The sequence below is a fragment of the Saccoglossus kowalevskii genome, chromosome 8 (genome assembly GCF_978046115.1).
Source record: "Saccoglossus kowalevskii chromosome 8, keSacKowa6.1, whole genome shotgun sequence".
NCBI classification, from domain to species: Eukaryota; Metazoa; Hemichordata; class Enteropneusta; family Harrimaniidae; genus Saccoglossus; species Saccoglossus kowalevskii.
In genome coordinates, this window is record NC_140648.1 from 15405573 (window position 1) to 15420996 (window position 15424).

Sequence of the window (15424 nt, forward strand, 5' to 3'; positions counted from 1 at the left end):
AAAGATGATTTAAACTTGTCCCTTCCGTTACCAACGTATTCAATGTACGGAAATAGCATGTGTGTGCGTTTGCGTGAGTGAAAGATGCAGGCGAAATTTCTCGTCATTTCTATACATTTCGAACGCGCGTGGTCGGCGCCTTTGATTGCGTTTATTTTGTTCTTTCATTCGCGAAATCTATCACTGGCACCGTTTATTTTGTCATGTTTCACAACTGAATGTCCAAGCTGACTTTGTTTTGGCTGTAGTTTTATGGACAAGGGAGGTCATCTTGGTTGCCTAATTAACTAATTAAAATACCTGTCAGGCATCTCTACCTTAACGAGAAATCGAAATAAATATTTAGTTAGTTAGTTTAATTCAGCTTAACCCTTTTCCAGGCTACCCTGCTACAATAAAATCGCTGGAGTCGCTTGTCCTTCCTACTATATTGTCTATGGTTTAACTCCGGGGTTACGTCCAAACGCCACCCTCTTGACTGGAGTTCTGTGTTAGAAAATAAACCTTTGTTGTTGCGGTGTACGCAAGAAGATGAACTACTTATGTTTTTAACATCACTTCACCTATTAACAATTCACCCCTAGACGTGATAATTTCATTTCAATAGTAAAAATCCGTTCTCAAAAATCCAAATAATCACAACCTCACCGAAATTCATTTTCTATTCTTACCCACAAGCCACACCCAGACCATTCATCAAAACGAGTGGTCTGGGGTATACTAGTACTCTGACCCATGCCGAGGACTTCCTGTTTGTAATGCTATATGATAAATCAGATTAACTATCACGTGAAACCAAAGACAATTGTCTTTGTTGAAACCAAATGAAAATCATTCTAAAATAACGTACTTATACCCAATTGATTCTGGAAAAAAAGGACATTCGCAATAATAATCGACGAGCAGGTACGGGTAGTAACGTTCGGTTGACGAAATAGACGATACAACAGTATTGATTGGACCTACATGAATGCTACTCTATTTCACATAACCAAATGTTGTTGTTTTTTGCTGTTGTACATTATCTTCGGTAATAACTCCGAAAGTGAAGTCTTATATCTTCAGCAGAACGTAGCCGTTAAAACTTGCAAAATGAGTCTGTTTCGATCGATCATCGCTTAAGCAGCATACAATTTATTTATTTTTTGACTCATTTAAAAAATACGAACGGTGTCAATATTTAAAACTGCATTTTGTCTGTCTCTAGCGTGCCTCAGAATGACATAGATCTTGGCCGATCGTATTTTTACAAAGGACCTGAATGTACAGCACTAATTTCACACAACCTCCTGCTCGCTTCTGCTTTTCGATTATCATTTTTAATCGCTTTTGCAACCGCCTGTTGAATAATTTTCGCTTATTTTTTCGACCGTGCGAACCCAGAAATATCGCCCGTCTGCATGCTCGCATTTTAAATACATGGCCGTGGCATCAATATGTTCCTGGTGTATCTGTTCCCTGCCCTAAGGAGTTAGCATTGCATGTATCACGTAATTGTCTCGATAATCATGTTGTTGAAACGATATAGCAGCCCTGGATTCAAACGGAACACAGTCCCGCTGTACGTTCGCGAACGAAACAAAGTATGATGGTTTGGAAGTGTCGTTCGAAATTAAATAATAGTTAATACTCATTGAATCTTCAAACTTTAGCACTAAAACAACCATTTCGACAACTCGTGTGTCAGTGTTCAGTGTTTGAACAAGCGGTCAGTGTTTTTAATAAGCGAGTGAGAAAAAAAGGGATAAAAACATGGTCGTGTTTCCGGTCGGAAATTAAGTGATATGTTATAAAATGTTATAAAAGCGAAATATTGGGCGAAATGAGTATTGATGCCCATTTATAGCTTGACATGCGTCACCAAATGGGGACATGGTTAGAGTTGGTAGTACCATGGAGGTAAAATGAGATCTCTTTTTAACTCCATGGTAGTACCATGGAAGGTACTAATCCATGGTAGTAACAGTACTAGTATACGCGGGGAGGGAGTCCAGAGAGGGAACAGCCAGCATCCCTTTTACGGGAAAACGTGAAATCTCGACGGATTTGTTTGGTTCTCACTTGTAATACTAGGTTTTGCGGGCTTCTGAGTTCAAAAATGATGACTAAATCAGCTAAAAAGCAAGCGTTTAGAAACATACCTATGCAGAAGTTGGTTTGCCAGTACTTAATCCATTTTAACACCTAGGCTACTCTATTGACATTGGTTGTTTATTTCATGGATTTGGCACTTGAGGTAGCTGATAAGCCGTGTCGAAAACGTGCACAAAACGACCATTCTGTGCACGTTTTCAACACGGATTAAAAACCAGTTGTAAGCACAATTTTTCATATGAAGTCGTGTATTACGTGGGGCATTTGTAATTGGTTTGAGCGGCGTTCCGAGGGGCTGGTAGTACAAAACGATTTTTTCCTTTTTCATGACATGCCCGGCATAATTCTCTTCATACTCGCATATCCCCACACGAAATATACTGAGTATCCAAGAATGATTTCCAAAATAGTAGTTTGTATGACAACCGGAGCCACATCTCCACCCACATTAATAGGTTGATTGACGTCACTCGTTCATATTCTCTTCTCTGAACGTGAACTTGAAATCAGCATGACCACGACAACTCTTTTTTGTTGTGGCCAGTGCTCTCTCTATAAAAATAATAACTCGAACAGTTCCTATTGAATACCGGTATAAGAACACGGGTACTTGTAACGATCTTTACATTTGCATTTTTGGCGAATTAAAAATAATTAGTTACCAAAAAATATAGGAATGTACTATCAGTCGAATATTTTTTTTAAACAAGGAAGCATAAGCCATTCAATTCAATGTAATTGGACTGTATTGCATAACACCATCCAATGACAATTACCGTATAGTAAAAATACAAAACACAATATAGCCTGGAAAATGATTCAATATTTAATAACAATATGCGACTTGCATGAAAATATAAATAAAAATATAAAACAGGATTTGGAGTTAACCGATGTGATTTTGTAATAAAGAATTTAAACTGTACTGTAAAATACTTTATTTGAGCTGGAATTATTTTTTGCTGAAAAGACATTTTGGGTGTTTTGTATGGAATTTATTTTCACTGATTTTTGACGATTTGGATGTAAAATATAAGAAAAAAAGGTATATTCGCTAATCATTCCTTCAGCGAAAATTAATTCCAAGCGAAAATAAAGTATTTCACAGTATTTACTCTCCCTGCTTTTTGTATACGCCGATTTTCGACAGCGCCGCCACAGTTAGCACATCTTATCACGTGATCAATTAAATCCTATTACTTATTCAAGTTTTTGTTGCGAACTTCCAGGAAGACATATAAGTTGTGTTTGGTGATTTTGAGCCAGAATCTGACGACTGTTAGCACTAAAATCGACGTCGAGGGCTCGTATTCACCACCGACATGACACGGCTGTCAATTCTGGTAATCGTGTGTCTGCTGAGCTACGTGTATTCAGGTAAATAGTGTCATGGTCATCGATGACGAACGGACTTGAAGTTGAGGAAACAATTTCCTGTTTCAATGTTTGTGTTTGCAAGGTTTATGACTAAATGATCTTTATGAGTGTGGGTGAGTGATCTGCAACAGAACAGAATTTGCTTGTCATAATGAACACTAGCTTTAAGTATTGTTATATTTATGGCAGTCAATGCACCGGGAAATGAACGTTCATATTTATTGTTGACAAACTTCCTCCTTTGAGTGGAGGGGGGGGGGGGGGCGCTATCGCGAGAGTGCTTTACTGAGTTTTTTTCTCCTTTGTGTTGTCATTGCCTTATTCATCAACGATATAAAAAGTCGTATTACTCAATTTTTTTTTTTCAGCATATATTGTTTTTGTTTTTTTCATATACAAGACTCTTCGCGGTGGGCGCCTTTCATGGTCAGTAATATTTACGAAAATATGTGTTCACAATATATAGACTGACTTGGCGATTCCCACCACCATTTACTGTAAAATACTTTATTTTAGATGGAATTAATTTTTGCTGAAAAGACTTTTTAGATGTTTTGTATGGAATTTATTTTCACTGATTTTTGATGAGTTGAATGTGAAATATAGGAAAAAAGGTATATTCGCTGAATTTTATTTTCACTGATTATTGACAAGTTGCATGTGAAATATAGGAAAACAGGTATATTCCCAGGATTTTATTTTCACTGATTCCTCCCTTCAGTGAAAATAAAGTACTGTAAAATAATTTATTTTAGCTGGAATTAATTTTCGCTGAAAAGACATTTTGGGTGTTTTGTTTGGAATTTATTTTCACTGATCTTTGACGAGTTAAATGTAAAATACAGGAAAAAAAGGTACTGTGGAATACTTTATTTTCACTGGAATTAATTTTCGCTGAAAAGGCTATTTGGGCGTTTTGTATGGAATTTATTTTCACTGATTTTTGATGAGTTTATTGTGAAATATAGGAAAAAAAGTATATTCGCTAGATTTTATTTTCACGGAATCATCCCTTCAGCGAAAATAGCGAAAATAAATTATTCTACAGTATATTCGCTGGATTTTATTTTCACTGAGTCATCCCTTCATAGATAGTGTCTCAGCATTTCGGCTATTTTTTTTTAACAAATCCTGAATCATCTCGATAATTTTGTTTACTTTGCATGTGTACTATGATTGCTTTTGAAGGTTTGATAATTTTAACAGGTGTACATATTTTATTAAAACATGCATGTATGCTCACAAAAATACCCATAAAATATTAATAAGAGAATTCATTATATAACCTTTATTTTTCCTTGTCATAATGATACATTTTTCCGATCTGTGTTGCTTCATGTGGAAATCCTAATAAATGAAATATAAAGTTCGTAACTGGCGGTTTTGTGATATTAGGGGTTGTCAACTTGTCCATGGGGTCTGCAGGAATTTTTTTTTTAAATATTGTATTCGCTGACATTTATTTTGTATTTACTTTTACTATGAAGTCAATAGTATGTTTTTCTTACTGATTTGACTACACTGTGTAGTGTACTCAACAGTTGTTTTGTTTTGTTGATTCTTTTCAGTCATTTGTTTTGTGTTCTTGGACTTTTGTACAATAAATCAACAATGGTTAAATAGGTTTATTATTCTATCTTCTATCTTCGGGGCCTGCTTTCGATTCAGAGTCTTGACTATGTCCCGGCCCGTTTACTTACTTACTGTACTGTCAATGTCAGACTCGTATATACAAAATGCGACAAAGAAAACATCAGAGCCACAGAACCACAACAATCTGTCAGCCGTCGCCCACAACAGCGATATGATTTATACATATAGAACTTGAGAATCGCAAGTGTAGAAATATTACATCCAAATGAACACTAAATACAGCTATCCCTGCCAGCAATCGAATCATCAATCTCTGTGAGTGATGTAACTGACATTTTCAGTTGTTTTTACTAATTGTAATATTTTTTTTTCAGACTCTTCCACGGGTGTACGGTTTCCCAGTGGTAAAGTTTTTGAACCGATCACATTGGAGGGAGACTTAGCAGTAGAGCATGCAGATCCTTTCAACACTGGGAGCGAGCTTTACGACTCTACAGGTGAAGAGAACTTCAGATTGTCTTTGAACTACCATGTTCGTGATTATAAATCCACTGCATCTCAGTATTACCGAGCACATCCAGTGTTGATGCAGTGCCTCCAGAAAGTACGTACTGCCATGTACAAGCAAGGAGAAAAGGTAGGTAATTTTTTCTTGTGCTGTTAAAATAATTATAAGCCGACCTAACCCTTGTGATTCTCTGTCAATATGATACAGTGAAGGGCAAAAAGCTGTGGTCATTATGAACATTTTATAAATATAGATTTTTATAAATCGAAGTGGATGTTAGAATTAAAATTGGCCACTCTAGAAATTGGATTTTATTATCATCATTCATTCTAATTAATAATAATAAGACTAATTTTCACATCAATAAATGCCTTTTTTTTAGAATTAATTGCTGCTTCTGAAAGTGGAAGAAAAAATAATCTACCCAAAAGTTCTCACCTTCCACCCCGAGCAGAAAAAATGGTCTGACCCTTAAGTGTGTACATTTATACCCAGTATAGTTAGATAAATTTGTTGACCATTGTTGCACATGTCTTGTAACTCCTTGACAAAAATTAAAAATTTTCATAATCACTAGGAATAAACCACATAAAACACTTATCGGTTAAAATATGCTATAATCATAGTGCAATTAATTCATTAATACTGTTATTGCAAAGGTAAATGGAAAAAGTTTATTCCAAAAGTGTACAGATCCCAGGTCTGTGCTCCCACGCTGTGGCATTGTGCCAAATTTACATAAATCATCTGATTTGTCTGGTCCTTTGTTCGTTGAACAGTAACGGGTGTGGTTCATTTTAATTGTTCTTATACATAAAAATACACACAATTTATTCATTATGCAATATATTGTACCCCAGAGCAATATACTGGTTTAAAAATTGACAAAAAATTATGGGGGTCACTAGTTTAATTTTCGAGAAAATGAGTTGTCCTTTAGTGCATAGTTGCCATTTTTGCAGTATTATAACGATTTTACCATAGGTTCCTATGGCAGAGATATTACGCCATATCTTAAAAATAATATATACTTATGCAATTAGCATATATTGGTAATAATGATGTACTTTTTATTGTACTGAAATATTTGAAAAATCTGGGTTTTAAAAAGTGTAAAAAAATGCAATTTTTCCCTGTTTTATTATTGTGTTCTATGAAATTGTTCTAAAAATAACAATTTTTGAAAAATATTAGAACATGTTTCTCAAAATAAGTCACTGTAACACAAAAAAGAATGCCATTTCATGGTTCCATGGGACAATAGCTTCATGATTGTACATAATAAACCAATCAGGAACATTGTCATGCGATTTATGACTGACTTTCTGTAACGTTATGATTAGGCGTCTATCTTAAACAATTCCTCTATAATTATGGAGAATTTTAATATATAGTTTAAGTAATATTACTCTTCATCAAAGATATTAATTAGTGGAACAGAATTCTATATATAATACTGTAAAATGACTAATTTTCACTGGGTTTAAATTTCACTGATTTACCATTTAAGGCATATTCAGTGGGTTTTAAATTCACGGTTTTATCATTTATATAATGTGTTCTATGCTAAATTTTACATATTCACTGGGTTAGCGCATTTTCCAGTCTGCGAAATAAGCAAAATTAAAACCCAGTGAATAATTAATCCTTTTACAGTATATATAATTTTTTTTAAGCCAATTCAGTGTGAGACTGTCTGTTTGTCTCTGTGGTCTCATTTAATGACATCAATTAAAAATTGTGCCTTTATATGTAGTTAAAGCCAGTTGTCAACACTGTACTCTGAAAAAATAACCTCAGACCAACAATTGATAGTTTAGCAAATCTTATTATACAACATCCATGTGTGGTATCCCAGAAACATGGCTGGGTAAAGTCTGGTCTCCAACAGATTATAAGATAATAACAATATTAGTGTTGCCTAGTAACGCTAACAATGTTGATTGTTCAAGTAAAACTTGCATACCTACACATACATTTGTACTGTAAAAGTTTTATAACTTAGGCTTCAGTTTTATAGCATTAAAATTTGTCTTGGGCATAAATTGTGGAAGGGTTTTATTGCCATCAATAACTTGATCAAGAGTATGGTGCTCTCCCACGACTGTGTAAATGATTTGATTTGATTTTGACAAAGATTCATATACTGAAAATACTCTGACATCCAATCAAGAAGGTGCATCACTCGTGTATATTTATGTATGTTTTTTAATTGAAAATTGGTCAAAATGAACTATTGTTCATAATTAAAAAAAATACTAGTCAATTGTAGAAATTGTAAGCTGAAACAAATAAGTTGGTAACACATGTCCTTAAATGATACTTACTGTACTTGATCTACTAGTAGCCCATGCACTTAAATAAATTACAGATCAAGATAAATAATATTTTAATGATTCAGTGTACGACAAATGCAATTATTGGTTTATATGTGCTTCAAATTGAGCAAATATGGTAGCACATATTGATTGATATGTTGCATAAAAAGTGAGAAAGTAATGCGTAAGTTTTTCAATTTTTTTTTTTTAATCATTTAATAGTATGGTATGACAATTAACATCTCTAAAATCCATGCAATATATACTTTACATGTTACCTCAGGCAGTTTAAAATTAATATCTTGTTTTTTTTTTTTATTTCAGGTGATAATTAAAAGTGGTTTTAGGACGAAGACTGAGGCATCAATATCAAGCGACAAACACATACAGTATCTACGATCAGGCTCAGCTGCTGTTATTGAATTCAAGCAGCCTGCTTCCAAAACAGTAGAAGATTTGTTGCAGAGCGTCGTGAAGAACTGTATAAACTTATTCCATGTGAGTCCATAATTTCAGTCTGATCTTTGTGTATTTTTCTCTATTTTCAAGGATCAAGGCATAAAATAAAATATTTGCTTTTTCCGAAGAGATTTACAATCATTAATTGTGGAATATTGGGCCCATATCACACATGATGTTATGTAATGACTGTGGAATTTTTCAAACTTGTCAAATTCTTTAGATATGTAAGGATCCATTGTTATGTTAAGTTGGAACAACTATTCAACAGAGATTTGATTATTAATTTCACGTAATTTGCATATTGATCTAATTAGAAAACCAGTTCAGCACAATAGAAATAATTAACCTATCAAGTTTCAAAGCCAAACATGGTAAAACTGGCAATGCTTTTGATGCCCGAAGGAAGAATTTTGGTTAGCTTGTACTGTATTCGCTCTATTAGTAGTATACACTGTATATGCTTACATTTCACGTAAAAAACAAGATTGAGTCTATGGTCAAAATAAGTCATACATGTATGTTAATAATAATCCAACATACAAGACATTTAATTTTTTGTTTTTATATGTGCAATTCTATTAGAGATACAATTCTGTAATAGAGAAAATACTGCAAGTACATGCAGAGCTCATAACTATAAACGTTTTTCACAAAAGATTAAGTAAAAGTTGACACTCCATTTGTGTAGTATGATATATACATGGTGTATTATAAAGTGTGTTTTGGTAAACAATTATATTTATGTACAAAGAGGAGCCAAGAAACATTGAGTGATCTAATATGATATATATGATGATTGCTTTACAAATATTTTATGTTTTACAACAACATGTATGTACATTATGTGCTGATTTTTGTTATCCTGCTATACCTGCATTAAGAAGTAAATAAATCAACTCTATTTTCGTTTGTTTACTTTTGCAGGCCATGCATCGAGACATTGGAGTGGGGTTGTTTGCTGATAGTGTACACGTTCATATACAAGGACGTGACGAAGATACTCCCTACTATTATGCATCACAAGATGCTGCAATGAATGTCAATGAATTAGAAGAGTTTGTTGCCGTAGTAACTGATGAAGTTTATGGTAAATATAAATGTTTACCCTTACCCTTGTCAGTTGGATAATTGTATTGATTTTACACACGTACATTGTATGCTAAGACAAAGTTCTATGAAAGTCTGTGCTACTCACAGCGACTTTAATAATTTCCATAGTTTTTGCAAATTCTTGAAAATTTGTCACTTGCTTTTAAAATCTAAAATTCAAATTAGTGAATTTTATAATACCGGGTATAGCTTCTTTTTTGTACTTTAATATTGAGTCAACTTTATCTACTGAATTTTCATCACAAAACCTTTGACTGCATTCTCTATTGGGAAAATTTGCATTTTTCAAAAATTACTGAAAATAAAATTTCAAGTTAGTGGCTCTTAGCATGCATACATACATATATATTAAAATGATATATGAAATGGTAACTTGGGGTTCTCCACAGACAAAAATTATAGCATATTTATTTGCATATAATTTGCATACCAATTTGCAATGCTATGTGAGATGAGCAATTGATTATTATTCTAAAATGCCAATTACTTTGTTTCTTCTTGCGATATAAAGAGCCGATGAAGACTCCCCAATGTGATGTTAATCAGCACATCTTAAACAATGGTGAACACTACCCAAGTCATTATGACTCCCCGGAAGCGGCTGTTGGCGCTCTAGATACAAAAGTCACTAGGAGTATGGAAGAAGATTTTGCAAGGTAATCTGGATTACGTTGACTCCAATGCATTTTTTACTGTTAATATAAACTTTTTTAGAAGATTTCAGAAATACTTATTTTCAGTCAGGAAAAAATCATCAAACTTACGGTAGTAGCTGCGCACGTTTAACTGGTTTTCTTAAGATTGAAGGAATTATGGCATTGTTGCTTTGGGGGAATTTTATTGTTAATTGTTTAATTTATTATCAGGGACAAGTTCTCTAATTGATTTCACATTGCTAACAGGTGGTGAAATATATCAGTAATCTCAAACACCCATTGAATCAATCATAGCTGCTACTTGATTTGACTGCAAAGGTCACATCATTTTTTTCTTGTCACAAAAAGCCGAATTTTCAGTTATTTTTCTTGACTATAATTGAATCATTTTTCTTGAGTAAAATCCAAATGACAACACAATGATTTGGAGCTATACGCGTATTGTTCCATGCCAATAAAAGTCAGTTTGCCTCTCGTCATATTACACAACTTAAATTTATTATGAACATGAATGAATGACCCTTTATTGATTGTTTTACTATACTGTGGAATACTTTATTTTCGCTGGAAAGGCTTTTTGGGCGTTCTTTATGGAATTTATTTTCACTGATTTTTGATGAGTTGAATGTGAAATATAGGAAAAAAAGTATATTCGGAATCATCCCTTCAGCGAAAATAGCGAAAATAAATTCCAAGCGAAAATAAAGTATTCTACAGTAACTGTATTTGAGTGATATGACAGCAATCATCAACACACTTTATTAAAATCATCGTCTTATATAAACACTACTGCAGCAGAAAAATCATAGGAATTTTGGTTAATGTGAACTTCATAATGACTCGTACTCTACATATTTTGATCATAAAAACATGATCCCGCTAAAGGCATGTAAATAGCATGTGTAGCTACATTGTGTTTGAAATGTTTACTTGAATATGAACGCATGCCATGCACCAACTATGACGATTACCAAAAGATTGGATGGTAACATGATACACATTGTTGTCACGTTAATCATATCCTAAAATATAGTCATATTCGGGTTTATACAGGCTTATACAGTATGCTGGTAGAAACGTGAAATTTGAGAATTCTGAGAAAGATGCCGATTGGTGTGGAAGTGAAGATCGTCAGTGTGTTGATTGCACAGATGGAATTAAAGGATCAACTCCAGCCAATACGTAATTATGATTTTTATTTTTCTATCCGATGTGTTACCATGGTTGCACTTGTTTTATTCTTCTTCTGAGTAAAAATATTTTCAACTGTATTGATAAAATATGTCATCAAATTACAAAATATTTCCTTTATGTGAAGTCAAGAAGTGTGAAAGAGGATCCAAATTCAACAAACAAAACCTGATCTCATTTTATGCTATATCAACCCCAAAACAAACAATATACTGACAATGCATTGTACTTAGTGTTTTTTTTTTCATATTTTGAACATTTGTACATGTAGTAGGAAAAATAGAGTTGGCTAATGTTACTTTTACATTTCAGCTAAAAATACTTTCTCTGCATTTTTAGCTCCGCTGTCGACTTTGTCGAGCCGAGCTTATCATATGAGTGATTGTTCGTCGTCGTCCGTGTCAATGTTTTACTTTTTCGACTTCTTCTTGAAAACTACAAGATTGAATGCTTTGATACTTGGTGTATATGTACCTTGGGTAGACCTCTCTCAGATTTGTTCATTTCATGATCATATCTTCAATTCTCTAATATTGGTGAATATTTTTGTCATTTTTGGTAAAATGTGATATTTTCAACTTCTTGTTAAAAACCGCAAGTCCAATTGCTTGTGGACCACTCTTAAATTTGTTCATTTCATGATGATATCTTGAATTCTCTAATTTTGATGAATATTTGTATCATTTTTGGTAAAAAATAATATTTTCGACTTCTTGTTAAAAACCACTATCATTTATGGTGAAAAATGATATTTTTGAATTCTTGTTGAAAACAGCAAGTCCCATTGCTTTGATACTATACATATTGTACATTTTCTAATGATATCTTCTGTTCTTTAATTGAAATGTGCATTGCTAACAGCGGAGCTATCTCAGCCGAGAGGCTGCTTGTTAGTGTAATTAAAGTAGAGATGCAGTTTACCTGACAGGTATTTTAATTAGGCAACCAAGATGATCTCCCTTGTCCGCAAAACTATATATTTTCAGAAAGCTTATTGTATGAATTTTAAAATTTTGTAAGTATTTTTTTTTATGGACACTGTAGTTTTAAATATGCACAAAAATTTGTTTTTTTTTGGTCAATGCCTCTGTTTCCTGTCAAACTAAAGTTCTGGGATGTGCACTAAAAAGAAGCTGAGATAATTGCTAATTTGCATATTTTATAGTTAAGTAAAAATATATGCTGATTTACATCGCCATTGGATTTAACAGAGTTCCACTTATGATTTTAATTTCAAATTTTTACAGAATACAGATGTTCATACAATGCAATAAAAAATAAAAAAAAAAGTGAAATTTGTCAAAATTTGCAAAATAAACTGCATCTCTTGTATATTCTTACTGCTTTTACAGTGATATATATATTTCCTCCATCAAATCTGTTTTTATATTAATCTTGTATAATAGTTTGAACTATAATACAAGCATGTTCACACATTGTGACCAACAGGGAGCTAGTTCACCTTGTATATATTTCTTATCACCGGACTAAACCAAAGGCAATAGAAAAGAGTTTGTTATTGTCTTTGGCTACACCTATGTTCTGTTCATATGTTGCAGTTGTTTTTCTATAGATTGAGCTCAGCATTATAGACTATTCTCTTACAATTGGGTCACTTTTAAAAGGCTTTGTTTCAACACATTACTCGTATCACAAAACTCTAGATCAAGCCCATGCATTCCTCCATTTGTATAATAGGGAGTTTGCACTTGTAGCAAAATGTGGGGTTTACTCCAGAATTAATTTTAACCCAATGTTGAAAACCATGTGTGCCCTTTCTGAACTGAAATGCTGATGATAATAGGCTACATCGGTGTCAAGACAGGCTAGTACAGCTGAGACTCAGCAGGCTGGTCTCAACCCTGAGTTCTGCATTACCCCTGCAATGGGATGTCCATGAATGATGTCTCAGGGTTGAAACAGTGCCCTCTAACAGTGCCCCAGTGGTAAATAAATATGGCATAAATCTGTGAATCACTGAGCTAAATATAAAAAACACTTCAATGTACGAGAAGAATGCAGGTTTAGCCCACTAATAAGAAATATTTACAAAACAATCTAACCCTCTGTATAAATAAGGCAATAGAGAAAATAATTCCAGATACACTAAAATCCAAATGTATCGTTTTCCCACCAGCATTTTGCATACATTTGGTGTATTTCAATAATTTCTGTCTTTGCAGGTGTGCAGATCGTATGATGAGTAATCGGTTAAATAGTGCTATAAAGTATCTCCAGAAAATGGTGCGAAATCAGTGGACTCCCGAAGGTGTGTAAATTAACAATATGTGTCAATTTGTATCTTGTTACATGCATATAGCTTAAAAGTTGGTACCGGTACTCATTGCAATGTGTTGTTATGTGGGTCCCATGCTTATGTATACAATGTGTGAAAAGTACATTGCTTGTTTGTCACATGCTCCCCAAGGACTACCACTTTTTAATTCTTTGAACAAAATTTCAGAAAAGGTATTACAAAAAATATGTGTTTTACAGGTGAGAGAAGTTCAGTCAGTGAAACTGAATGTTAAAATTCAAATATACATTCAAAGATCATAGCGTTGATGGTTGATAATATACACACCAATGAAATGGAAAAGAATGTTAAACATTTCGGCACATGTTCATAAAAATGGGCATTCTATACTTGTTAGTATCCATAGCAATACCTATTCATTTTGACTGCTATCATAAATGAAATTTTATATGTAAAACAGTGGTCAGAGAGTGTCTGGCTAAATTTGCATATTTGCACATATCTAAAAAAAATTATAAAGCACAAAGGTAATTGTGAAATATTAATAGAGCATTTATTTATAGGCTTTACCAATCTACTTATTTTTGCTAAATATAACAAATAATTGGCCAGAGAAGGTTTTGTTTAAAAAATCAGTGTAACAACTGTTTCATCTCTTAATGTGCAAAGTAGTGTTATCTTCATTCTAATTCTGCCACTAAAATTGATATTAAGGAAATCAACTATCATGCTTCCCTGTTTTTGTGATTTTGCTCATTTTTTTTAAATATTAGTAAAATTAAAGTTCAGAAACAAAAAGTGTCATGTGTGAATCTGATATGAAAACAGAAAATGATACAAGGGCGAGATTTAGATTGATGAAGTTGAAATGAAGTGCATAGTTTGTGAAGTATATTAAATATCGCTATTAATTTTCTGTACTAATTTTTCTCACAATTGAAATCATGTAAAATATGTTTATGCAAATTTATTTACTTTGATACTGTTGTGATTTTCACAATATTTGAAACAAGGTCTTTCCAAAAATATATTAATCTTGTTGGGTTTGAAGTGACATTTGTTGCCATGATAAACATTGAAAATATGTGCACCATTCTTTAAGGCGTTTGCATGTGAGTGTAGTACATTGTATTCCTTCATGTACATGTACACATTATTTTTTGTTTACTCTTTGTAGTTACGAAGGCTTAAAATGAAATATGTTTTCAAATTCAAATTCATGGTTTAACAAACCATTTTAACACATTGATTGCGGACTGCTTCAACAAATAGCTGTATTAACTGTAATAATAATAATAATAATAAATTCATTATTATAACTCATAAAAAAATTAAAATCTTCATTGGTTTGTATTTCTCACCCATCAAGATAAATTCACAGACACTGTGCTGTGTGCCTTTGCTTTTACAGGTCTGATCATTCATGTTAAGTATTCTTTTTGTCTTAGTGTACCTGAAGGTTTTGGACGCTTGGGATGAGGCATATGAGGGGGCACCTGATGGCGACCACCCAGCAGATTCTCTACATTATGAAGGAAGAGCTGCTACTGTAAAACTGGATGATAATGATAGCGACAAACTCAACATAGTAGCGTCACTGGCAATCTGTGCTGGTGCTGACTATGTGGAGCACAAAGGTGAGATTGTAATACTGTAAAAGGGTTAATTATTCACTGGGTTTAATTTTGTTAATTTCACTGACTGAAAAATGCGCTAAATTAAAACCCAGTGAATATGTAAAATAGAGCATAGAACACATTATCTAAATGTTAAAACCGTGAATTTGAAACCCACTGAATATGTCTGAAATGCTGAATCAGTGAAATTTAAAACCAGTGAAAATTAGTCATTTTAAAGT

At 33.2% G+C, this 15424-nt stretch overlaps 1 protein-coding gene across 1 annotated transcript in view; it reads left to right on the forward strand.

The window, feature by feature from the left end:
- Window positions 1-3302: 3302 nt before the first annotated feature.
- The window catches only part of LOC102808574 (uncharacterized), a 33576-nt gene continuing 21454 nt past the window's right edge, over window positions 3303-15424 (forward strand). Inside the window, exons 1-8 of the mRNA XM_085502252.1 lie at window positions 3303-3471; window positions 5439-5701; window positions 8215-8388; window positions 9277-9439; window positions 9974-10118; window positions 11172-11300; window positions 13493-13578; window positions 15015-15203. Of these exons, the coding sequence (XP_085358378.1) occupies window positions 3417-3471; window positions 5439-5701; window positions 8215-8388; window positions 9277-9439; window positions 9974-10118; window positions 11172-11300; window positions 13493-13578; window positions 15015-15203 (1204 nt within the window). The 5' untranslated portion in view covers window positions 3303-3416. The remainder of the gene's footprint in view (window positions 3472-5438; window positions 5702-8214; window positions 8389-9276; window positions 9440-9973; window positions 10119-11171; window positions 11301-13492; window positions 13579-15014; window positions 15204-15424) is intronic.